This window comes from Alligator sinensis, unplaced genomic scaffold (genome assembly GCF_000455745.1).
Source record: "Alligator sinensis unplaced genomic scaffold, ASM45574v1 scaffold781_1, whole genome shotgun sequence".
NCBI classification, from domain to species: domain Eukaryota; kingdom Metazoa; phylum Chordata; order Crocodylia; family Alligatoridae; genus Alligator; species Alligator sinensis.
This window is the reverse complement of record NW_005841845.1, coordinates 820,681-848,247: the sequence shown is the minus strand read 5'-3', so window position 1 is coordinate 848,247 and position 27,567 is coordinate 820,681. Positions and strand designations below refer to the sequence as shown.

At 43.4% G+C, this 27,567-nt stretch overlaps 1 protein-coding gene across 2 annotated transcripts in view; it reads right to left on the bottom strand.

Moving 5' to 3' along the window:
* The window catches only part of TRABD2B (TraB domain containing 2B), a 398,368-nt gene that overhangs the window by 151,682 nt on the left and 219,119 nt on the right, over positions 1-27,567 (bottom strand). For both annotated transcript variants that reach the window (XM_006015748.3, XM_025206324.1), the window contains exon 4: positions 2,983-3,157. In XM_006015748.3, coding sequence (XP_006015810.1) covers positions 2,983-3,157 — 175 coding nt within the window. The remainder of the gene's footprint in view (positions 1-2,982; positions 3,158-27,567) is intronic.

Genomic DNA, 27,567 nt, shown 5'->3' with positions numbered 1-27,567 from the left:
TAGCCCAGATGATATCTCCTTGTTTTATGGCAAAAGCCATCCTGCAAACTCCACAGCCCTTTTGGTCACAATGACCCATTCATGTTTTTGTTTTAAACCAGGATTTCTTTTCCTGGAGGAGCCTACAAAAGTCTTCCCGCTACTTTCATTGAAAGGGATACGATGAACAAAATCAGATTGTAATTTATAAGGTCACCTGTGTTTTGTGCCAGTTCATTCAGGCTTACAATGCAAATCGGCCATTACCCAACACAAATTATCCCTCCACTAAATCAAGATGCTAAACTAGGCTGAGTCATGGTGTGCATCAAAACCGACTGGGCTCCTAAGAAAAATAGCGTCAGTCAGCATTTGGGTGTATCGCAAAACAAATTAAATGTGTTCGTGCCAGTCCTCATGTTTTTATCCGGCATCTCATAATACATAATACATACTTTTTGAACCTCAGCTTCTAAAGAAGTGGGAATATTTGAGAAAAAGTAGCTTTCATTTCCCGCATGTTTGAAAAGTTTGAAAACATGGCCCGTGTGCATTCCAGCAAATCTTAGAAAGCAGAGGGTAAATAGAAAAACACAAGTCGTATCCTCATGATTTTTAGACTACTACGAATTTGGGTGGGTTGAAAAATGTAATTGTTTTTGAATCACAATGCAGCATGAACTCAGATGCATCAATCCTATAACACTATTCTTTCATGGAAGAATTGATAATCAATCTCCCAAATAAAATACAACACTGAACAGTGGGAGGCCCTCGGCTGCATCCAAAATAGGAATTGCATGAACTTCAGAGAGTCCAAAAAAGGGCCGTGCCCATGATAAGAGGCTTAGAGAGCAGGTCATATAAGGAAAGGCTAAAAGACTTGGGACTGTTCAGCCTGGGGAAGAGAAGACTCAGGGGGGACTTGGTGGCAGCCTATAAGGATATTGGAGGTATACATCTGGGCCTGGGGGAACATGTGTTCACCAAGGCACCCCAGGGGAAGACAAGAAGCAATGGGCACAAACCAATTGAAGATCGCTTCAGATGGGACATAAAGAAAAACAACTTTACAAGTCGAGTGCCGAGGGTTTAGAACAGGCTCCCCCCAGAGGTGGTACACCTCTGGCGATCTTCAAAAAATGTCTTGACCCTGATGATCTTCAAAAAGTATCTTGACACCCACCTTGCTGGGGTCAACTGACCCCAGCAGTCTTTCCTGCCCAAGTGCAGGGGGGCTGGACTCGATGATCTTGCGAGGTCCCTTCCAGCCCCTAACATCTATGAATCTATGAACATGCTAGCACTAAGACCTTTAAATGTAGATGAACAGTGCAAATACTAGTAGTAACGGGATGAAACTGAGCAAACAAAACATATAGGTCAAATATTAGGAAAAGTAACAACAAATAGAAAATCCTCTTGGACTATAAAGGGTCTTTTTGAGGGAAATGGTAGGAGTGCCGTTGCTTGAATCATTTCAAACTAGACTTCAGAAGTCACTGGAGAAGTCAAAGGAAAAAGGATCTGCAGTGTATGTACCTTAAGGAATCATGGAATAACACAGGTCTGTGATAGCTTCTATTAATCTATGGTATATGAGCAGTAATGGGTATGGGATGTATCATTGCTACTTACCCATTTTAAGATTACTGGGATTTCATATATGTCTACCTGGTGCCACTGTCACATCACATAATATGAGTTGACAGGGCATTTTTCTGAAGGGTACACAGCACTTTGAAGGTGGTCAGGTACCAGAATAGCTTGTACAAACAATTGCTGCTATAATGGATAGACTGTCCTGATAATCCTTTCAGCTTTCCATCACACCTTCGGTGAACCATGTAAAAAGACAGATTTCACTATATAACCTCTGAAAGCCATCTAGTCCGACATCATACTGGCTCATCTCTTGTGCAATACATACTGGATAGTTGTTTGTTTCAAGTGGTTGGCTAAACTGCATCTCCCATAATGAATTACATTCCCTCCTTTGATCAAGTGACATGGTGTAGCCATAAAGCTCAGGATGAAAGACTGAGGCTGAACGATACTGTTTTGATAACTCCCATGAGGGTCCTCAGCACCTTGGGCAGGTGAAGTTGAGTGGTGAAATGACGTAAAATGGTAAGCTCTATTTAGTTCTGCATATTAAAGCAAAACAGTCCAACATGTCCAAGTTGAATATTTAAAAAAAAGTTTTGTTTGTAAAAAAACCCAAAACAACAACAAAAATATCAATATTCCCAAAATTAATCATGGGATTAAAAGAAAAATGCTGCCACGGAGTTAAAAGAAAGCAAGCAAAGAGTATGAGTAAAGTATCATTCCTCAACACGGCAATGATAGCTGCCTTGAAATCAATTAGACATGAGCACTTATTAAAACTTAGGCCTAGGAATAACAACTTTGCTGAATCAGACTACCGCCTACACTACGTCCCTCCTTAGGGACTAACTGGTATTTTTCTGACTTATTCCCTTGTCTGAGTTGCCCAGCATGGATGGACTTCTTCACTGAGTCTTCAGAAGAAAAAAATGTTATTTACAGTTTTTCTACCTTATTTCCAGGATGTTATAAGAATAAAGTGTTAGTGGCATATACTGCAACCACCTTAAGAAATAACTTCAGCAAGTTAGCTTGTTCAAAGTTGGCACATTGTATCTCCACGAGCTGCAGTCACACTTCTGACTGCATCGTAGGCATGTTAGACACTAATCACTTTATAAGAGGAAAATAAAATGAGGGTATGCTGGGTATTAAAATAAATGGTGTATGTGCAAATAGCCTGATGTTTTCATCAAAATCAATTAACCCTACTTCAGATGAGGAAACTCATAGCCAAGTCCAGAAAGAGTTAAGAGAGCAAGTAAATTCTGCCTAAAATTTCCACAAGTGCATTTTCCAAACTGAAGGCCAAATTCTGCCCTCTTTTGAACTCCATTGGTTTCAATTACCATGTCTGAATAAGTTAACAACAATGGGTATTGTAGTCCATACCTGCTCCAAAAGCAAAGAAGAAGCTCTTGTCCATGTTCTCCTTTAAAAGGGCCATCACTCTTTTCCCCATCCTCTCATTTCTCTTGTAGATGAGCTCCTGTCTGAAGTAGCTGTCTATCTCCTGGGCTGTCACCTGTTCGTGGGGCGGGAGGGTTGTGTTGATGAAATTGGGGAGCTGCAACAGAAAACAGTAATGAAAGTCAGTGCCAAAATGTGCATTAAAGAAAAGCCTTCATTAAAACAATTGGCCTATAGAAGAACCTTAAAAGTTCTGGTTTTGTTCCACTGGGTTTAGTCCAGCACCCAAAACATTATAAGCTTAACTGAAGATTACCTAACCTACCCAACCTTCATGGCTCTGTAGACAACAAGGTACAAATCTTGGCACATTGTAGTAAATTCTGCAAGAACTCATTTTTCTTGTGATTCTGGCACTTTTATTGGTCTGGAACCGAAGGGGGAGGTATAGAGAAGAATGTGAAATCGAAAAGTAAAGAGGAGGCCAGGAAACCAATGGAAGTTTAGTGACTTGGACTTGTTCCAAATTTGCTTAGCATTTTGGCTGGAAGATCAAGTCAACCTTTACTTTATTCCTACATAAGATTGATTTTATGTATCACTTTTAGGTCAGTTTCTGAAAATCTTATGCTCATTAAACTATATATTTGTTAAATACAGTTTATTGGCTAATTTATAACAGGGTAACTCCTACAAGCCATTCTCAGTCTAAATCACTTCTTCCATAAGTAAAAACCAAAAGGTTTGTCCAGTGTACTATGGCTGGTGTTTGATAAATCTAGATAACCTTGAACAGAGGAGTGTTTGAACACTAGAAATGGGTAAATGGTCTGGATACTCGAAGACCTAATTAAAAGAAAACTTCTGACCAGGACCATAAACAAACAAACAAACAAACAAAAAGAGAAAATTACTAGAAAGGAATACCTTTCTCTCAGTATTTCTGGCCAAATCCGAAGCTGGAATCACCAAGACTCTCCAATTAATCCAGATCGCGCTGGAAGTTTAGACAGCTTTTTTCAGATACCAAATGAACCAAATAAACAGGGATATGTTTGAGATTATTTTAATTGATTGCCAATCACCCCAATGTTTGTTATTCCACATCTCATGAACATAGATTCTAGGTCCCTGGAAATATCAGTATATTGCAATATAGACATAGTTGAGGTAACGTCAGTGGGACCGACACTGTCTCACTGAGACAATGCAAAAACAAAGGTAATGATGAAAAGAAAGAATGTCTTCCCATCCTGATTTACTGAACCACCCTGCCGCCTACACTGACATCCCTCCTTAGGGTATTTTTCTCACTTATTCCCTTGTGTGGGTTGTCCAGCACAGATGGACTTCTTCACTGAGTCTTTAGAAGAAAGCCCCTCTTCGTGGTGTACCTTATACTGCATTCAGTGCATTGGCAACTAATAATAATGATGATAAGGATAATGACTGGGGCTGCCCTTCTGTCTCTGACATTCTTCCTGTGGCATAATGTAGAATTTTTTCTCCTATTGGGGACTGCGGCATGCCAGGAGATGGATGTTTTTGTGCACCTTTTTGGACAAACCATTCAGCCTGTAACCGGACTTAGCGGTTGAGTCTAGCCCTATGCTCTTATACTTCCTGTGATGATGAGGAGGACCCATTGAAGCCAGGCCAGCTGGAAGAAACGTGGCTTCTGTTACTACAGAAAGAAGTTGCTATGTTGTCTCCAGTGGACGTCCGCATTCATCTCAAGAAGATAGAGGAACTGTCTGGCAGCGATGGTGAGGCATTAAAAAGAGCTTGTAAGCAGGCTGCCCAGTAGGCATCTATCTTGCAAGACAATACAATTGAACCGAGTGAGGCATCAGATCACTGAACATCTGCAAGTGTGGCTGTAGAGCCCAATTCTTGAGTCCCTTCCACACATATCACATCTGAAGTCCATATCAAACACTCCTGAACATTGTGTGGGGTTCTTCTTGAGGTTTCTTCTTTCCTCTGCCTGTTGGGATCTTCTTTCCTCAACACCCTTCATCCCATGTTTAACAGATGATTTCCAAGCACTTTGATCCTCATCAATCTTCCCCCAGTCATTTGGTTCAATGTTCATTGCCTCCATTTCTCTCTTGCAAGCCTCTTTGAACCTGAGGTAAGGATGCCCACCTGGTCTTTTTCCTGTAAAGAGTTCTCCCTACAAGAAACCCTTGGGTTTATAGCCAATGTCCAACCCTTGGGTTTATGGCCAATATGACCAAGCCATTGAAGTTGGCACTGGCTGAGAAAAGAAAGGATGCTTGGCATACTGGCTGTCGAGGTGCTATTTTGAGTGGAGTGTATGGCCCAGGATTTGCTGCCATACGAAAGGGTGTTGATGTCACAAGCACGATGTACTTTGACCTTCATCTTAACAGTCAGCCTGAAGGTTTCCTGAGGTGGGTTTTGCTTCCAGGGGATGTCTTCAGCCAGTCCTCCCAATACTGCACAGCCTTTGAGCAGTAAACACATACACAAATAAGCCAACAAAACAAAACCCTCTCATCCTGTCCCCAGTACCAGGAGGCTCTGCCCCTGGTTCATGGGTTCCCAGCACCCTTTGGCTCTCACCCTGGCCTACAGGCATAGTCCCTTTTTGAAAGGAAGCTTTTTCTGCTCACAGCTGGCCTCCTGCTTGCAAACTGGTCCCTAACTGCTTGCAAGCTTTCTGCTCTCTTTGCAGGGATTTTAAGATCCCAGTGGGATATTCCCTCATTTTCCAACTGCCCTGTAGCTGGGCTCTTTGAACAGTGCTAAATGTTCACTCTTAAAGGGACAGGCTCCCCTGTTACTGATCTACTAGGTGCAATAATGAAAAGCCCAGCATCTCCAGGTCCTGGCGCATCATGACAATTCCTATCCCATGGATCAAGTGTATGGAAACAGTGGCCACTCTGTACTTGGTGCTCTATGAAATATCTTCTGTAAAGTAAAGCCATAAATCAATAAGCCTTTACACTAAGATTCCACATTTAATGGGATATCAGGGTAATGTAGCTGAGCCAACAGTGAGAGAGTTTTACAAGTCCAGGTGGAAGTTGAAATGAGTTGTCTGCACATCCTAAACAAGTTGAAAGCAAAGAACCTACAGATGGGAAATCTCTCCTGTGCTAGGAAAAGGCTGAATTTTAGGAATGATGGCCAGATCGGGAATTATCTGAAGCAGGAGCTATATTGCCTTCTAGTGTTGCCTGCGCTGGCACCTATGGAGTCCGTGGAGTCTGGATGGCCTCCTTGAAGCAAGTGTGGCACTGAAGTCAGAGATAAGTTCCCCCACTCAACCCCCAAATCAGCCCATGAGGAAGGAAGCTTCTACATGCTGTCTTCCTCCCTCCACAGGCACAAGACAAGACATGGCACCCCCTTACAGAAAGGATGTGGACAAATTGGAGAGAGTCCAGTGGAGGGCAACAAAAATGCTTTGGGGGATGAGGGACATGACTTATGAGGAAAGCCTGAGGGAACTGGGTTTATTTAGTCCAGAGAAGAGAAGACCAAGGTTGGATTTGATAGCAGCCTTCAACTCCCTCAGGCGGACTGCAAAGATGATGGAGCTGGACTGTCCTCAGTGGGGGCAGATGACAGGACAAGGAGCAATGGGCTCAAGTTTAAGTTTAGGTTATTAAATATTAGCAATTTTTTCTCACTAGGAGGGTAGTAAAAAACTGGAACAGGTTACCCAGAGAGGTGGTGGAAGCTCCATCCTCAGAGGTTTTCAAGACCTGGCTAGACAAAACTTTGCCTGGGATGATCTAGTTGGGGATGGTTCTGCTTTGACCAGAAGGCTGGACTAGATGTGACCTCCTGAGGTCCCTACCAACCCTCAATTTCTATGATTCAATGATTCAAAGACCAGTCATGATCCTTCCTGGAGACTCCAGAGGTACCTTCGCTTGTTTATTTTTTTATTTATTGACTCCAGATTTCCTTACCCATGAGGCTTTTAGGGTTTAACAGCAGTGGACCAAGCAGCATGTGGCAAAAGGGAGTCATCTTTTCCTGCCTTTTCAGTTGGCAAGACTTTGCTAATTTTAAATCAAGCACCAGTTTTCGTAATCTTTTTCAATGCTTCTCCAAAGAATAAGAGGAAGGGCCACATTTAAGAGTCATCACTGGAAACACAACCCCATCTCCTTAAGCACATTGTAAATTATTATATTTTTAATGACCACTACACTTAACATGACTGCCCCATCGCTTCAGAAAGACAGGGGCTGTGGGAGTGGAGAAGATAAATGACCGAAGTATGTATGGCTGTTCACAGTAGTGCAACCACACTCCGAGCCTCCACGTCTGCTCCATTAATCATCTACACTTCTCCCTATATCTCCGTTCCTTTCTACAGTTTGTGACATACACCATGCCTGGCTCTAAGGAGGCAGCTGTTCCCATTGATTTATGGAGGCTTTTCCCTCCTTAACCACCAGACAGGGATCAGGAACTCGAGAAACAGTCGCATGCAATTAGTGAGCTGTTAACCACAGTCGGGATTTAATTTTTTTTTAAACTGTTACTATAAAAGCATAGCCTCAAGAATTCACCAAAATGGGCTGTGTGCCCCCTACTAAGTGGCCCTGCATTTCCATCACTCCCTCTCCCTCTTGAATTCTTGAATTCTTTTTGTTTCAGTTCAGGATAAATATATATTTATCTTATCTACGTTATATTTATCTTCTAAATATATAAATACAAGATAATCTTATACACAACATTTCCATCTGTGATGCATACATGTCTAACATGCTGCCAAAGTATGTATGACATCCCTCCGGTGGTGGATCAACTCAAAGATAATAGCTTACTACTGCTGCTAAGTGATAGAGCTGTTTTTATAGTTTTAAATTGTAGTGGCTGCTGCTGCTGGTCATGGGTTCAAACCCAGGATGATTTTAGAAGCAGGGGATGGAAGTGCTGGATTCAAATTCTGATGCTGATCTCCAGAAGCAGGACTCAGATGTTCAGGGAGCAAATCACCATCCATCATTTGGGATGTCTTATTAGTGCAGGGCCTGCGTGACGAGACAATGGGAAACCTCTGCAAATAATTCAATCCCCTAAGAAACCATTTGACTCAGGATGTGCAGGAGAAGGCTGCAAAGCTCAAGACCAGCAGGTTAGTACAGCAATGAACATGGAGGCTACAATCACACTGCTTTTTCTAGCAAGAATTGCCAATCATTTCTGAAGGGGAGCTATTATCAAGAAAGGTTTCCCGTTACAATTTTTTATTTTTATATTATATTGCCACTTTTTTTTTTCTTCCAGAGGCATTCTACTAGAAACATTTAAGTAGGATGATCTTGGGAAACAAAAGAATTATCAACCCAAAACACCTCTACCCTTTGTCTTGTTCTTGTTATATATGAGTTGGTCATGTGCCAACAGTATAACTGAGGCTATGTAAGTGCAGAAGTGGTAATAGTGCTGTGTCCCCTGCCCCACTGGAGGAAACTTTAGTTACTTTGCACCCCAGACCACAGGATTTACTAGTAAGGAATGTACTAGAAGTTCAGGGATGTAGGCTCAATGGAGAAATTGGTCTGTGCCTTTGATATATCAATTAACCTTGAGGAACAAAACCAAAGTATTTAGTGCTATTTGGTTTCCCCATCTGTAAAACTGAGGTAATGATACTTCCATACCTTCTAAGTGGACTATAACTCTTAGTCCATTAATATTTGAAATGCACTCAGACATTGTAAGTACCTGGATAAATATGAAGGGGCATGATGATTATAGCTGGTGAGGAATTTTCCATCATAATTATTTTCCAGTGGAAAAGTAGTTTCCATCAAATAGAAAATTTCTGCATGAAAATCTTGATTGTATGAAAAAAGAAACACCATAAGAAAATTAAAGTGTACTGTTGGTTTGAGGTCTTTTTAATCAGCGTGTGTATATGTGTGCATATATATATCCAAGGTGACCGGCAATGACTCTTTTTGGATCACTTAAATTAAATATTCAACTTTCCCTTCTGTGAGTTGTAGTTCACTGCCCTATTGGCTTCCATGAGCTGGGCTCCATAGAGGACTACATTCCCCATGATGCAATGTGGTTTCCCTTTTAAACAAACATCATGGCATGTCCTAGGAGTCAAGAGTCCTGGAGCATCATAGAAGATGGAACATGGCCAGGTAGCTTGTCCAAAGAGGTACTTTGGATTCCTAAATTGTAATGCCCTTGAGGCCACACATGCCAACAGAAAACTATAGCTTAAACATGAACTGATTCGTAATGAAGTGCTGCAGGTCAGTTCAGTGAATCATGCCCAAATACTTTGATTTTGGCAGTCTTGGAATGTTTTAGGTTGATTAAAATTCTGACATCAAATATTTTGAAGTTTCTCAATTTTTTTCCCTGAATTTCTGGCCCATAACAAATTAGAAAATTCACATTTTCATTCTAATTTAACTTTTAGTCTTCTCAGAAGCAAATGTTGAAGAGTCAGAATTTGCTACAAGAAAAAAAGTCTAAAGTTGCTCAGTTCTAGTAACGGTGTCCGTTCTTTTTACCTTTCTCAAGCCAATCTATACATTTTCACTTAAGAGTAAGATCATCCCTTAGAAATTGTTTATAAGAAAATACTTGGTCTCCTAAGATATTTGGCCTTTAACCTACATATCACATTAATAATCTTTAAAGTCTTTAAGACTTGTGGGTGAAGGGAGGAGATGGAAGGACAGAAGAGGAATTAATTCTTGATTCTGCGGTACTTACCCATAACATGTAAGTCTCTCCATGTGGGTGCCCCTATAGAGTTGACATCTAGTCCAATCCCCTGCTCCAAACAGAACCAGCCCCAGCTACATCATCCCAGACAAGGCTTTGTTTAGCCGGGTCTTAAAAACCTCCAAGGATGGAGATTGCACCACCTCTCTGGGTAACCTGTTCCAGTGCTTTACTACCCTCCTAGTGAGAAAGTTTTTCCTAATATTGATCCTCAGCTTCCCTTGCTGCAACTTGAGCCCATTGCTCCTTGTTTTGTGATCTGCCCCCACTGAGAACAGCCCAGCTCCATCCTTTTTAGAATTACCCTTCAGAGAGTTGAAGGCAATTATTAAATGCCCCTCAGTCTAGCAGGGATTTCACCTAGGTTCAGATCCTCAAAGATATGGGGGCAGCTAACTCCCCTTGGAATAAATGGGAAATCATTGATTCCAATGGGAGTTAGGAGCCTAATATCTAAGATCCTGGTCTTAGTTCCTCTGTACTTCAATCATCCTTCTGTAAAATGGATATAAATGGTAGTTCTCTACCCAAGGACACATGTTAGACAGAAAAAAAAAAATGGCTGTGTTTTATCATAGCTGGGTTGGAAGTACGTAGAAAGAGGTCCTTTGTCAAAGATGATGCCAAGGATTTGGGCCTCAACAACAAGTCTTGTGGCTTCCAGCCCTGCATGCAAGCCTTAAGAATGACATAGTTTAGCAAATCACACTAGCTGGGTCTCAACAACTGCACCAATCTTTTGAGTCCCAGCCCAATGCCTTGATCAGACTATGCCACTTCCATTAACAGAATGACTTCACAGATGACCTCTGTACTGCCAATCATGGGACTCATGATCCAGGTGCCCCAAATGATGGTGATGAGCTTAAAAATCATGATGGTTAAACTAAGAATAAAGGTTGAGGTCTCTTTTATGGACCTTGTTTGGGAGTCTTTTGCAAGATCTCCTCTTGGTGTGTATATATGGGACCAGCTTCTATTCCAACTATTAGGTGCATAAATGGACTTAGACACCCCGAGTAATTGCATTGCACCCTACTCAGGTGCCTGAAAAACACTAAATACAAAAGGTGAATGGCTTCTCCTCCTTCTCCCATCTTTTCTGTGATTCAGTTTTGAGGGTAAGATGATGGTATGTTGCCAATGAATGCTGCATGGCAAGTCCACAGGCTGAATCAGGCTCCACACTGCCCTCATGCACCAGCATCATTTGTCTAGGTCTCTCTGAATCCTAACCCTACCCTCCAGTGTATCTACTACTCCCTGCAGCTTGGAGTCACCTGGAAACTTGCTGATGGGTGGTGCATGAGGTCCAGAGGACCATGCCACCTCCACCCAGCTTGGATCAGGCTCTGTGGCCCTGCTCCAACCCTACCCAGCCAAAATTGGGCTCCCGGGTCCTGCGGTGTCCCTGCCTGGCCCCCACATGCCAATACTGGGCCCTACAACACCCTGCATACCCAATATAGCACTCATGGCCATGGCCCATGGAGCTCCCCACAGGATCCATGGGGAGCTACACAGGCTGGAAGGCATGGTGTCAGGAGCTGGATCTGGGTCATAGACTGGAGTTTAAGTACCACTGCTTTAATGCAGGGATGTTCTGGATACCCAGCTGCCACTCCCCACATTGCTCTGGCGGCAATGGTAGCTGGAGCACTTGGGCTCCCTCTCCTCTCTCTGGTTTTCCCTGCCTGCCCCTGTCCCAGGAAGCAGGACAGTGAAGTATGGCATGGCTAGGGGATCTGAGGGTGACCCTGGGGCTCCTAGGAGAACAATGCAGCAGTAGAAGGGGCCACCCACACCAATATGGGGTACATTGCGGGGAGGAGGGCAGGTGCACAGTGCAGTGGTGGGGGGTCTCTCATGTGATGCAGCAGGGAGGTGGGGGGCATCCTCAAGGCATGCAGCCTGTGGGTCTGATGTGGCCTGAAGGCATGCAGTCCCCACTGGTGCAGCCTATGAGGCATTCAACCCCTGGCTGCTTAGAAGCTGGACAGACCTGCATTCACTGATTTTATGTACATATGTGTATGTGATTACATATGTATGTGCATGTGTGTATATATGGTATGTTTCTGTATGTGTGCATGTGTAAAATGTATAAAAGTGTATATGAAGATTCAGCCATCTATATATATATATACAGATCTATGAATATACATATATATACATACATATATTTATATATATATATATATATATAGGTGTGTGTACACCCCCCCATAGATAGATAGATAGATAGATAGATAGATATGTGGATGTGGTTGTGGGTGTGGGTATGGGTACATATCCATATACACTAGTACACTAGTGTGCGCACACACATAATGAGAATACGATAAAATCACACAAGTTGACAGGACTGGCTAAACAGGATTCTAAAGACCATAGGCAGAGTCTTGAAGAGTCAACTCTTTTGAGCAATTGAGTTGTTCTCAATTTACACCAGTATTTTTTATGTATTTTTTTTGGTAAGAGGCAGATATTTGAGCTTCTCTTATCATGGCTTTAAAAGGGCAAGTAGTCTACTGCTAACTAGCACTGACAAGGCATTAATTTTTATTGCAATGCTACAAAATATACAACTTGGAAGGCACCTGTTTGCCTCTGATTTATGGGCCACTAGAACATCTGGCAGAATAATCCACGGTTACTTTAGGCTGCAACCTAAAGCATTCCAATAGCGCACGCCAAATGGACGGTGGGAGTGGCCAGGATAAGGATAAAGCTGATGTTGGTTTGCGGTTGCTGAAGGGATGAATGCTGGTGCTGCCCCTGCTGACTCAACTGTTTCAAGCTCCAGGAGTCGTGAGTTTTCTTCTAAAGGGTCCCTCGCTAGCCAAGAGAGGAGCAAAGATTAATCACCTTCTGCTAATTAATCTGGTGGGGTCAAAATTGGCTCCTTCCAAACAGATCAACTCCCAGATCGTTACACAAAAGGGAGAGAAAGGACGTTCTAAAGGAGCTCAAAGGAGCTATGCAGAGAGGTATACCGTCCAGGGTGCCATGTTGTTAATCTTGACAACTGTCTGCCAGCTACAGAAATCCTCAATTTATGAGCAATTTTTAAGATCTAAAAAGACAAAGAAATATTAGAAGGTATGCAGGTGAAGTAAGCTTTTATGATTTTTCAGAGAAATGAGCTTATCAACCCCATTCATCTCCCCGTGGCAAAGACAATTTTGTCGAGAGATAGAACAGAATCTTGAGTTGGTCCCAAAGAGGTGCTTCCTGTGTTAGGAGGTAACTTTCCACAGGATAGCTTGCTTTGTGGCAGGCATCCTGTCAGTGTGGTGCCCTGTTGGGAGACTATGTTTTTAGGTTATGCCCAGATCCGGGAGGAAAACAGGAGACCCGATCACCTTTCCTGCCCCCCTTACCATGGCATCTGAAGCAGGATAAAATCTACCTTCCCTCAACCATGTTAAGACCTTATGTTAGGAAGAAATTATTCTATATCTGTCTGATGTAGGGTTCTTATCTCTGGAGCACTTGCTATTCCCAGAGACTGGATACTAGACTGATTAGGCTTCCAATCTGAGCCAGCCTGATAATTACTGTTTATATCCTATAAGGTGCAAGACAGTGGTGAATCTGAGGTAGAAAAGAGGCTGAGCAGAAGAAGGGAGAAGGTAGGGGCATTTCCAGGATTCATTAGATGCAGAAGAGGGCATGGCCAGATGCATACTGTGAGGACTCTATATCTTCAAGATAGAGGCAGAGCCAGAGCCAGAGATGGAGAGAGACACTAATGGCGGTTTGTATCCTGTTACGATGAATCATAGAGTGATAGAAAATGGGGGTTGGGAGGGACCTCAGGAGGTCACATCTAGTCCAGCCCCCTGCTCCAATCAGGACCAGCCCCAACTAGATCATCCCAGCCAAGGCTTTGTCTACCTGGGTCTTAAAAACCTCCAGATGGAGATTTCACACTCTCTCTGGGTAACCTGTTCCAGTGCTTTACTACCCTCCTAGTGAGAAGTTTTTTTCTTAATACCTAAGCTAAACTTCCCTTTCTGTGACTTGAGCCCATTGCTCCTTGTTCTCTCATCTGCCTCCGCTGAGAACAGTTCAGCTTCATCCTCTTTGGAAACACCCTGCAAGTAGTTCAAGGCTGCTATTAATCCCCCTCAGTCTTCTCTTCTACAGACTAAATAAGCCCAGTTCCTTCAGTCTTTCCTCATAAGTCATGTGTCCCAGCCCCCGAACCAGTTTTACTGCCTTCTTCTGGAAACTCCAATTTGTGCACATGCTTTCTGTAGGGCAGACCCAAAACTGGACACAGGACTCCAGATGTGGCCTCACAAGTGTGGAATAGATGGGAATAATCGCTGCCCTTGATCTGCTAGCAACACTCCTACCGATGCAGCCCAGGATGCCGTTAGCCTTCTTGGCAACAAGAGCACACTGATGGTCTATATCCAGCTTTTTGTCCCCTGTCACCCCCAGGTCCTTTTCTGCAGAGCTGCTGCCCATCCAGTCAGCCCCCAGCCTGCACTGGTGCACGGGATTGTTTTGTCCTAAGTGCAGGACTTTGCACTTGTCCTTGTTTAACCTCATGAGATTTCTTTTGGACCAATCCTCCAATTTGTCTAGGTCTCTATGAATACTAACCCTACTCTCCAGTATATCTACTACTCCTCCTAGCTTGGTATCATCTATATTCTTGCTGATGGGTAGACTCTATGTCATCTTCCACATCACCGATGAAAATATTGAACTAAACTGACCCTAGGACCAACTCCTGGGGCACTCCACTTGATATCGACTGGCAACTAGGCATCTAATAAAGACACCTTTTGTAAAATTGGCTCCTGCCTCAGTGAACTGAACCCACAACACAACACATACCAGCTCTGGGGTCTTCTGAGATAGAAGCTACTTTTGCTGCTGGAGTGGTTTATAGAGGCTATAGTGTAATGCAAGTATTTGGTCTGGTACCTAAGTTAATCCCAAATCTAAAAACACTAAACATATTTATGATCCTGCTTAGTAGATTTTGTTCCAGTTGTCTCCCAAAGTGCACAGCAGTACACAGAAAAGACCCCACACACTGTTCAGCCAGAAAGCTACATTTTAAGTTTGAGATATGTGAGTGAAAATAACATCTCTACGTATAATTGCACTCCCACCCAAAACTGCCTTGTTCTAACAAGTCCTTCAGGATGCACTTCAAGTATTGTTGCAATGGCCCTGAATAAGTCAGCATTCCAGGCCCCATTTTGAGCTACATGACAAGGTCCTAGTAAGGGTCATTAAGAACCAGGGACATGGAAAACTTAGTTGTTGGTGCCCACGTTGAACCAAAATCAAGTTCTAAAATTAGCACACAATGTACTGTAGGTGGGCTACTTGCCAGCAGAAAAAACCCAGAAGACGACGCTTGCCCAGTTCTTCTGGCCAAGGTTTTACAAAGCAATTAAGGGGTACTGCCAATCCTGTCCAGACCGGCAGCTGGTGGCCCCATGTCCCAGATATAAAAAATATCAGATTATCCCACTGGAGCACCTAGGACAGTGGCAACTGAATGGCTGAAGCTATTCTCCCAGGTGGGGCTGCCACAGGAAAAATTCACAGACTCAGGCACTGTATTTATGTCATGGCTGCTACAGGAGGTGTGGTCCCTCCTGCAAGTCCACTGAGTCTGAACCTCACTCTACCACCCACAGACAGATGGGCTAGTGGCACAGTTTAATCAGAATCGAAAGGAGTTGCTAAAAAAGTTTGTGTGGGTGGAACCTCAAAAGTGGGATACGTTGCTCCCATATTTGCAATTCAAGAACTTCCCCAGACCTGGGGGGAACATCTGAAACAAGTCAGGGGGTACTACAATCACTTTGAAATGCAGGCCTTAGGGCAAACTGAACAAAATGCAGGCTCGGCTGTGTGGACGCAAAATATTTATGCAACACTGTGGGTCATGGGGAGATCCAGGCCCTTATTGAGAAGGTGAGTGCCTTAATAGAAGCCCTGGTACCCAAAACAAAATAAGTAGCTGAAACCCTTTCTTGGACTAGCTAATTATCAATGATTTAAAACCTGATGACTTTCAACATAGAGAAATCAAGGAGAAAGAACCCACATCATACCTATAGGATCAGCAGTGCTACACTCACTAGCACTATGACCAAAAGAGACTTGGGGGTCATGATTGACCACAAGATGAATATGAGCCACCAATGCAATGCTGCAGCTGGCAAAGAAAAAAATACTCCTGGCTTGCATCTACTGATGCATCTCAAGCAAGACCCAAGATGTTATGATGTTATTATACTCGGCCTTAGTGAGGCCACAGCTGGAGTACTGCATCCAATTCTGGGGTCCACACTTTCAAAAGGACGTGGAGAAGCTTGAGAGAGTGCAGAGGACAGCCACGTGCATGATCAGTGGGCAAAAGATCAGGCCTTATGAGGAGAGGCATGGGACACTTCAGCTTGGAGAAAAGTAGGCTCAGGGTGGACTTGGTGGTAGCCTATAAGTATATTAGGGGTGTGCACCAGGATCTGAGAAAACTTCTCTTTACCATGGCACCCCAAGGGAAGACACGGTCCAATGGTTTCAAACCATTGGAAGATCGTTTTAAACTGGACATAAGGAAAAACTTCTTTACTGTCTGAGTCTCCAGAGTCTGGAATAGACTCGTCTGAGAAGTGGTGCAAGCACCTACTCTGGATACGTTCAAGAAGCATTTGGGTGATTACCTGACCCCAGCTGACTTCCTGCCCCTTGGGCAGGGGGCTGGACCCGATGATCTTGCGAGGTCCCTTCCAGCTCTAATGTCTATGAAATCTATTTATCCCACGCTTCTCCACTATAACTGCCCCTCTGACTGACAAACTACACAACACAGCACCCCGGCTGGTAGAGTGGTTCTTGGCATGCACGGAGGCATTTGGAGAAATTAAAAGGATATTTTTGGCATCCATATTGCATAGCCCAGATTTTGAACACCAGATCATCGTACAGATGAATGCCTCAGAGAGAGGTCTTGGAGCCGTTCCTTCACACAACTTTGAGGATGGTGAACACCATATCCTGTATATGAGCAAAAAGCTCCTACCCTGAGAGCAGAAATATTCAGTCATTGACCTCCCACTTCATGGGGAGGCATTCTTATTCAAAGCCCTCTATTATTACCCCCTAGGAGCCCCCTTCACACTGGTGACAGATCACGCACCTCTAACCTGGTTGAAGGCAATGCGGGATACCAACTCCAGGCTCATAGATTCATAGATTCATAGATGTTAGGGTCGGAAGGGACCTCAATAGATCATCGAGTCCGACCCCCTGCATAGGCAGGAAAGAGGGCTGGGTCTAGATGACCCCAGGTAGATACTCATCTAACCTCCTCTTGAAGACCCCCAGGCTAGGGGAGAGCACCACCTCCCTTGGGAGCCCGTTCCAGACCCTGGCCACTCGAACTGTGAAGAAGTTCTTCCTAATGTCCAATCTAAATCTGCTCTCTGCTAGCTTGTGGCCATTATTTCTTGTAACCCCCGGGGGCGCCTTGGTGAATAAATACTCACCAATTCCCTTCTGTGCCCCCGTGATGAACTTATAGGCAGCCACCAGGTCGCCTCTCAACCTTCTCTTGCAGAGGCTGAATAGATCCAGTTTCTCTAATCTCTCCTCGTAGGGCTTGGTCTGTAGGCCCTTAACCATACGAGTGGCCCCTCTCTGGACCCTCTCCAGGTTATCCGCATCCCTCTTGAAGTGCGGCGCCCAGAATTGCACGCAGTACTTCAACTGCGGTCTGACCAGCGCCCGATAGAGGGGAAGTATCCCCTCCTTGGACCTATTTGTCATGCATCTGCTGATGCACGATAAAGTGCCATTGGCTTTTTTGATGGCTTTGTCACACTGCCGACTCATGTGTTGGTACCTGACTTTATGGCCCTACACATTCGAGATCTGCCATTGATTTGGGGGCACACATGTGAATGCACTTCTCCTGTGAAGTGAGGGCATTAACTATGGAAGAATGAATCTCTGACTTCATTCTTGAGTGGGGAGGTAGGTAACATGGTGGCCTGTCCACATAGGGGAAGGCAGCTAGTTAAACTGAAGGGCTGCAGCTGTGGGGGAGGTTAATGAGGACATGGCTCATTGGGAACCAAAACCCCAGCAGGCAGAACCAGTGGGAGAGGTGGAGGAGAAGCACCAGAGACAGGAGACCTCTGAGCTATGAGGAGGACATGCCTGAGGAAGGAAGGCTGAGGCCACAGTAGACCCATCCCAGTAGACCCATCCCAACACAATAAGGTTTTCATTTGCTTGTTTTGTGTGATGAAATGTATGTGACTGGGGCAGGCTGGGAGGCACCCCAGAGAGCAAAGGCCAGCAGGGTTAAAGGCTGCAAACTACTGAGGCTAGTTGAGAGATGCTCAGGGAAGGAGCAAAAGCCTGGCTGGAAAAGTCCCGATGCAGCAACCTGCTCCAAGATACCTGAACCAAAGTCCTACTCTTCCCCTCCTTCCACCACCCACTGCTCCTGTGCATGCATGCCTAAGAAAAGCAAGGCTAAAACCACGGGCTGTGCAGCTCACGGACACCTTGAGGGTGATACGTTTCTCCCCTCTAAAAGACTTTCAACAAATCCCAGAGAAGTCGTGACCCCCGTGTATGTTTTCTATTTATTTTTCCACACCAGTTAAATAGTCACTTTCCAAGCACTTAAAGAAAAAGAAAGCAACATTGTGCCTCCCTCCTCCCCCGACCCCACCTTTGGTAGCAATGCCAAAGTATGCAGTCAGCCCCTCTATCCGAATGAATGTTTTGATTAAAGAAGTCTTAACAAAACATTGTTGGAACGATGAGCGCAGTCCCTTTCTGCATGCTTCACCCAAGTATGCTGTGTATACTTAGGACCAGATTAGTAAGATCTGTATATTAATTGAATAAGGATGGCAAACCTCCGGTATAAGGAGAATAAAAGTCGGGGCTTCGTTTTGAGGGTAGCCTTTAATGCTTAATAATATCCCTTTCAAAATCCAAAAAGATATGATTTTTTTTTTGTTTAATGAAAACCTGCATGGGCTGCATACATGCAAACATATGGAAAAGCTCAACTTTTTTTTTTTTTCTATTTCTTTTCCAAACCCTTTGTTTCCTTTGACAGAACATTTCTGCTAAAACCATGGCCATTGAGATGCCAAGATACCTGAGTGAAGATCCTGATCAAAGGAAGAGACCTGAGGCCAGGAAGTTATTTTGTTTGACTGTTTAACCATTTCTTTCTTTCTTTCTTTCTTTCTTTCTTCCAAAGACATTTTTTGTTTTACCCTTTGCTACCATCTGGGAGAACAGCTGGTCAGTTCAAGGACAGTCCAGGGAAGAACAGGTCTTTGCGAGCAGGTGCTCTCCAGGCTCAAGTAGGAAATGATGGTTTGCTGTTCCACATCTCTGCTTCATACAATGTTCACAGCTGCACTTGGATGGCTATGTAAAAATTGCAGCAGGATTTTATAGCAAAAACAAATGCACGATACAACTGAGACCATCGAAAATATCTGTGAAAGTCCACACAACAGAGCAAGCAGCATAATACAAGCTTGGACAATGATAGCCATCCTGGATCAGAACTGGCATGAGACAGGATTGTAAGCATGAGACTCTTCCGCTTTTGTAAAGTAGACCGGGGGGTACCATGAACTTTTCTAATGAAGCCAAGGTATTAGGTCAGCCCAACTAGAGTGAATCTAGCAGATATGCAGACATTTGCCCCAGACCACTTGAAGCCTCTTGGAAATTGCATAAATTTGTCTTTTAGGGCAGGATTCTCAAGATGGAAAATGGAGGAATGAAAAAGACTGAAAGTTCTCCCTTGCTTCTGGGATCCAAGATATTTTACAAAAGAGCCTAATTCTGCTCTACTTCCATGCATAAAAACCGGCAGTCACTTAATGAAAGTCAGCAGTCACCCAGTATAGGTGAGTATCCAGAGCAATGACACTTGGAAGCAATTTCTTTACAGATAGGACAATACAGTTGCACTGGGTATGAGCCATTCTGGTATCTGACTTTTGGGCTCTAAGCATAGATCAAGGAGGATATATCAGCACAGAATAGAGCAGACAGAAAGAGAGGATCTGACCTTTCATATTCACTCCTCGGTAATGCAAGCAGATACATGTAATAGTGGCAGACCATGAAAAATTGTACCAAAAGCCATGTGGCAGCCTGCTCTTTCTTGTATAATGCTTGAATTCTGATCCCGCCAAGTCAGACCAGGCAGTCAAATATTTTTTTTTCGTATAATGAGGTGACAAAAATGTCCTCTGGATCCCACACAAAAGAGAAACAGCATCTCATAGACTTAAGCCACAATATATTGTTAAAAGACTAACAAATCCTTCCCGTTTCCTTTGAACTAGCAGGATTAAATAAGTCATTCCAAAGAAAACTTCATAAACCGAGTTCCTTAAAAATAGGGAACAGCTCAAATGCTTCACAACATAAGTACAGCAAGCTACAGAGAGCTGCATGCTACTGTCTCCACTAGGTTGGATCCCCTCCCCATTATCCTGTCCCCTTTTATGATTTGTACAATGAAGCTGATTGATATTTCTCCAACATTATATTTGTATTTTTTGTAAAACAACCGTCTTTTCTGCAAATGAGTTTTTGGGGTTTTTTTCTGAGAAACGTTTTGAATGAAGCATTTGTTCGGCTCTCTCTCCAATAAAACAACAATAGGAGCAAGGTCCTCAAACTGCAGCACAGGAAACTGAAGTTGGAGATTAGGGAGAACTTTTTACCTAGGAGGGTAGTCGTGCATTGAAACAGTAGGCCTGTGCGAGTCGGCAGCGATCCGATCCGGCTTTGGATCTGGCTGCTTCGGATGGCAGTGATCTGATCCGGAGCTCCGGACCAGGTTTCTGCTTCAATCCAGCCGAAGCAGCTCCGAAGCTTCAGAGCCGCCTCGCAGATCCGGGGATAGGGTATAATGGGGAATCAATTAAATATCTATAACTTTGTTGGTTTTTGTCTGTTTTGGATGAAACTTGCAGGGGTGGTAGAATCTGCTGAGAGCATGCAGTCTGCCAAGCTGCAGGGATGGTAGCCCCTGCTGTGGCTACAACGCCCAACAACTGTCGAGGAGATTGGTGCGGGGCGGTTCTGGGGCCCTGCACCCCTTGCTGCTGATGGACAAAACTCGTGCCATGGGTGTTGCGCAACTGACTGTATCTGTCTTGGGGCAGTTGATTATCTGCATTAATTATTTCCTCTCCTTAGTCTCCACTTTTGTAGGTGTTAATTGATGGTAATTAACTGGCTACATTAGCTAGCTACTGTGTACTGAGCTGGCCCCTGAGCGAATCATGATTGATTGGTAACTGGTAACACAGTAGCTTACCAGCCAGGCCTGCAGTAGTGTCTCTCACGCCCCAAGACAGACAGTCACTCCCACAAGCACCCATGGCATGAGTTTTGCCTGTCAGCAGCTAGAGGTGCAGGGCCCCTGAACCCCCCTGCCCCAATCTCCTCGACAGCTGGCAGGCGTCGTGGCTGCAGCAGGGGCCACCATCCCTGCAGCTTTCACCCTGCTGCGCCTTAACACACGCAGTGTCACCTATGTCACGAGTTTTGCTTGTCCGCAGCTTGAGGTGCAGTTCCCCCAAACCCCTGCACTGATATTCTTGAAACTTGGCAGGCTTTGTGGCCTCACCAGGAGCCACCACCCTGCAGTTTTCACCCCCTGTGGTGTAACACATAGACATGACATGAGTTTTGCTTTCAAGAACTTGGAGTGCAGTTCCCCCCAACTGCCTGCACTGATCTTCTTGAAACTTGGCAGGCTTCATGTTCTCAGCAGAGACTACAATCTCTGCAAATTTCATCCAAAGCAGATGAAAAAACAACAAAGTTATAGATATTTCATTGTTTCCCCATTATACCCTATGGCTGGATCTCCGAAGCGGCTCCAAACCTTTTCTGAAGCACTTCAGAAAGCCTAACAAAGTCAGAGCTTCGATCTGAACATGCTGCTTTGGATGCCAAAGAGTCCAAAGCTTCTCCGGATCCAAAGCTCTGTCCAAAGCCTCGCACAGCCCTATGAAACAAGCTAGTTTCATAGTTGGTAGGGTCAGAAGGGACCTGAGCAGATCATCAAGTCCCAACCCCCGCCCTGGCAGGAAAGAGTACTGGGGTCAAAGGACCCCAGCAAGGTGTTCATCTAGCCTCCTCTTAAAAACCCCCAGGGTAGGAGCCAGCACCACTTCCCTCACTACCTAGAGAATCTCTCTAGCTACCTAGAGAAATTGTGCAATCTCCATCCCTGAATATTTTCAAGAGCCAGGGCATAGTCTAGATGACCTCGTGAGATCCCTTCCAGCCCTACTTTCCTGTAATTTGATGAACTCTTTCTATGTAAAATGTATAAGAAAGAAATAAGGCCAGAATGGAACTGCAAAACTTAAGAAAATTATCTGAAATTGAAATTTTGGAAACATAAAGCTTCCATTAAACAATTCAGAGATACAATGAAACTCCTTTGAAGAACTTGTGTGATATAGTTTATTTTGATTTTGTTGACTTTTTTCATGATGAATGAGTGCAGTTTTCCAGCAAGATTTCCAGAACTACACGCATGGCCCGAGTCAAAGTTGTAGATGACTCAGGTCTGGTATTTTGGTGGAGCTTAAGATTTTGAGGATCCAGTGTTTAGATACAGGTAAAAGTAGAGTAGAAAAGTATAATCCTACCAGAGAGAGTGGATCCTTCTAAATGCAAGGGAGATACTATTTGCCTAGAAATGTCCTTCCCTTAATTGCAAGAAGAGGGTAGGCAGGTTCTTCTGTTGACTTCCAAGACCAAGTGTTGCTCTCAATAAACATGTTCAAATTTAGGGTCAACAGGCTTATTTTGGGGCATTCTGCTGGCTTTGGTAGAAACACATGCCATGCAAAGGCTGCATTGCTGACTCCTTGTCTCATGCTTGAATCAGAATTTCTTGGGTTGAGTCACTGGGACTATTCTGAACTAAGCTGTATTGCAAAAACTAACGACTTCCTTTGTAAAGTCAAGACGCTATGGCAGCTTGTGTGCACTGTGTTATGTCTGGAGGTGATAAGATGTTTCCAAAGGATGTGTTTCAATAACTGTGCATTTGGTGTACAGATTTATTTTCTTTTACTCTTGATAAAACTCCATTCCTTGGACAAATCAGGGGCCAGCTTATCATTCAACACTCTACCTAATGGTTTCAGTTGTGTGTTTTGTATTTATTGTAGCTGGAGCATTCCACAGATACTTTTCGTTGACTAGATTTGGAAGCAAGCCAGATATCCTGTTGGATTTATCCAGCACTATAATGCAGGCAAATTAATGATGTAATTAGAATTATCAGGACCCTTAAATCTTAAAGGACAGGTTTAAGTGAAGAATGCTCTGATAACATATTTAAAAGGATATGTAACACAGTCTGATGATTTATAGACTGCAAACATATTGTATGACAGGGCACAAAAGCTTTTCATTTTGGGGTGGGGGAGCTAATGACTTTGATGTGATGTGAATTTATACATCTTGTATTTCACATTATCAGAAGCACCAGAAGTAGGTTGCCAAAATATTGACTCAGCATAAGCCATACAATTTGCTGGGCCAAGCTGGAAAAAAAAGTCAATGGAAGATGCTTACAACACTGGAAGGTAGGTAGGAAAGCCTAGGAACTATTCCTGACTGTCATGAACCTGCTAGCAGACTTTGAGCAAGTCATATCCCATTTCTGTACCCAGCACCGTACCTAGACTCCTGGCAGCCCCAGGTGAACTTTTAATATCCCCCCCTTTCGCCAGGGATAATGATAATAATAATCAGACAACGGTAAAAAAAATACCATTTTGTGGCCCCCTTTCTGTCCGGACCCTGGTTGGCCACCCGGTTCATCCCTGCCTGTGTCCAGCCCTGTCCATACCTCAGTTTCCCCATCTTCAATAGTTTTCACCTCTCCTTTTAATACTGTTGAGATCAACTGATAAAAAGTGCTATATAAATAGTTCATTACTGGTTGTTTCTACTGGAGAAAAGGAATGGGATAAGACTGGACAGAGTGTCTTCTTCTATCTGGGTCCCATTGTCAGCATTACAGCATCAAGCCCATGTTTCACAGTTTGTATGATAAAGGAGGTGAGATGAGATGATTATTTCTCTCTTTATACTTGACAAACTCCAGGCTATCCTTCCCCAGGTCAGCACAGGATGATAGGACACTGCCACTAACATCACCCAGTCACCCCAAACCAGCCAAACTCTAGTATTTCTCAGTAGTTCAAATCAATGAAAAGACATTGCCATAATGCCCAACTGAAGTCCATTGGGACCTTTGCTATTGACTTCAATGGCAGCAGAATCAAGCTCTCAGGTCACCAGAAACAAAAGTCTGTGTTAAAATCTGATTTTAATTTAGTTTAGTTGAGCTTTATTCTCTGCTTGTCCTAAAAAAAAAAAATCCCTTTGTTTGTTTTATAATGTAATGTCAGGGCAAAATGACTGGACAGATTGGCAGCTTGTAATAGGGATGATGGAGTGAGGAGCTGACATCTAAATTTGGTATGAGCAGTGATCAGAACTTTGTGGAGCGTGGTATGTCCGTGTTGCAGAAATATAGCAAATTTTCAAGTCGGTTTCCTTCCACATTGGAACAAAACCATTGAATCTGAAATGTCTCATGAAACAGAATGAAGTGGGGGACCCCCCCTTTGGGGTAAATCAACATAAAATCAGTGCCTAGTTTTAATTTCAATTCTTTTTTTAAATATCTGTTCTAATTTACTGAAAGAACGGGGTTGTGTACAAAAAAAAATACAACTTTGTATAATAGCAAATAAAACAAACTTCAAAATGAGAATTATTTGCAAAGGCAGAAAGTGGAACGAGTACAATACTCCATCCTGGGCACTGCTGGAGGTCATTATTTAGAGGAGAAATGAAGGCAAGACCATTGGCAGCTGTTTATTCCAATATACTGGCCAAATTACAGCAAGGGTGGTTACAGGCTGCCTAGCTAATTTCCCTTCTGGTCACTAAAAAAATCTGGTTTTGCCTGCCCTGGTTAAGCCGGGTGGCTGGCTTTTCTGCTGTGATCTACTCTAAAGGCCACTGCATTTGTGGACTGAATAAAATGTGCTAGCATGCTTTATGAAGGTCTCAGTCATGTCTGAGAAGCACTGCTCTGAGACAAAAGTTATGTGGGGCCTCAGCACTCAACAAGAGTGAAACTTTTGGGTACAGTATGGTGAAGTACTACATAGTACTGGAGTGCAACAGGCTATTTCTGTGTATGTAGGATGAGGCTAAGGCCTCACATGTCCTTGGAGGATCAGAACATATATGGATGCTCTAAAGTGGTGTGGTCACTCCATTCAGGGGGAGGCAACATCTGTAATTATACCCAACCACTGGAAAAGAAAGGTGGACTTCCCCATTTTATCCACGCAGCCAGTGGCGGGGCCCAGCGAGTTTGGTCCAGAGCCTACGTAACTCAATGGTGACTCTTATTGGGCTCATAGATTAGACTCACAGACTGTAAAAGTCTATCTAATGAATGGTGCTGGATTTAAATGTGAGTTACTATCATTGCAATATTAATGTAATGAACTGTCACAGGCACTTTATAAAATAAATAGTTACTGGGATCTAATTCAACCAAAATTGGCTCCAAAATGCACTGTGCAACTGTGAAGCGTGCCAGATCTGCACTGAAATCCATAGGGAGGACATGAGCAATGGCTAAGAAAAGAGGAGAGGAGCAGGGCAGGAGACCAAAGAAGATGTTCCCTGGGAAAGGCTGGAAATTTGGGGAACACGCATTTGAGTTGGTTTCAGGATTAATTGGGGATGCAGGCAGGATAGAAGGGAAAAAAAGGAAAGAACAGGATGGGAATATGTAAAAGTAATGAAAGTTGTGATGAAGGTAAACTGGACACTCCTATAACCTCTCTTAATAGTGATAAAAAAAGAATTCAATGATAACCGAGTATCGATAATTTCAGACTGACAAAGCAACTCCCTCTTTTTTCAACACAAAGCATTAATCACTCATACAGCTCACTGTACAAAACAGCACTAAAGCCCAGAGCTTATCAGTATTCAAGAAAAGGCTTCGGACATTGAAATGAGCAGCAATAATATCCACAAGTATATCAGATTTGGAGCAAAGGATATAAGCAGTAAATCCCACCCTTACTAGGCTTGGGGCCATACAGCAATTTCTTATGTGCCTAGGATTAAAATGAAATGTCCTCTAGGGACAGATCATTTTATCACGTTACACTGGACAATTTCAGGCGTTTCCCTAGTTAAGTGTCTGGGACGCACAGGTCCAGATCCTCAAAGGGAGGTGGACAGCTAATCCTGGGCCTTTGCAACACAGGGTAAAGGACCAGGTGGGACGCTGGTCTAATCTACCAGGGCTGTGCCTCTTTACTTCTACATGACTCCTCCATGAAGTAGGAAGGGAACATTTTTCTTTCAGAAAAGTCTAGAGTAAAACATCCCTGGACCATCTTTCCTTGTATGACATTTTCATTTCAGTATCATTTTGACAGTTTGCCCAGAAACTCCAGCATAAATCATTCAGTTGAAAGAGTCACAGGAGAATCGTGCATTTGTACAAGCGTGTAGGAATAAGAGATACATTTCCGACTCTATTCCTGTGCCATAGTTTAACTGGATGAATTTGATCCCTTAAAGTTTTATTAAGTTTAAATGAGGATTTATGAACTTGGAAAAATGGTGCCCAGACTTCAAAAGGGAGGAATGTAACAGAACTATAACGGTGGGAATGGTTTGGTTTATTTTAAATTTCTTTTTTAAGTGATTTTTTAAAATAATCTTTCTGTTAGATTAATATAGCATCTGGAACGCAAAGGGCTCATTAGCACTTAGTAGGATGTGACAGAAATGGAAGATATTTTAGGGGATGTTTTCGTACGCAGCCCAGCCAAACCAACCCCCAGACTATGGTACCCTCCAATATCCTCTATTAGAGGGCACAATGTGCTTAGGTTCATATGCTCTGAAGCCAAGAAAATCAGGGGGATATGTTATATGCATAATTATTCCTATACTGGCTGTACTGCTTTGCCTGTATATGTCAAATCCACTCTAAACCACATTCTGCCCTCCAACTCTGATAGTAATAGAGACAAATGAGGTTGACAAACCTCGGTGTACTATTGTCACAGTCTCATATCATGTCAGATCCAAGAATCCAGCTTTTCCAAGGAGAAAGATGTATCTGTTGATGGTGCACCGGAGAACTTGAGAATTTCTAGGCAATACGTTAATGCGCATGTAGATGCACCCAGCTTCTATCATCCGTGCACCGGAGAACTTGAGAATTTCTAGGCAACACGTTAATGCGCGTGTAGATGCACCCAGCTTCTATCATCTCTATGCAAGGCTCCTAGAGCATTTAATATCCTGATGGGCATTTAGGAGTTAAATCCATAGCTCATATACATTGGCTGACTCTATTGATTTCATGGAAGCAATCTGTTATCAGGTCATCATAAAACAATGTGCTTAGATGCCTATGCTCTGAAGCCAAGAAAACCAGGGGGATACGTTATATGCATAATCATTCCTAAAGGCTAATCTAAATCTTTAGCCAAGCCACAGAGTATTTTTATGACAGAGGTAGGCACCCAGCTATAACACAAGCTTTGGGAGCTACCAAGACTGACTAAAAAAGCCCTGGGAAGTGCATCTTTTTGTCATTTCTGAAAGAGCAGAAAACCAAAACCAGTTTAAAAAACATGCAAGAGAGAAATACTGAATCCATTTCTGCTCCCAATTAAGACAGCAGGA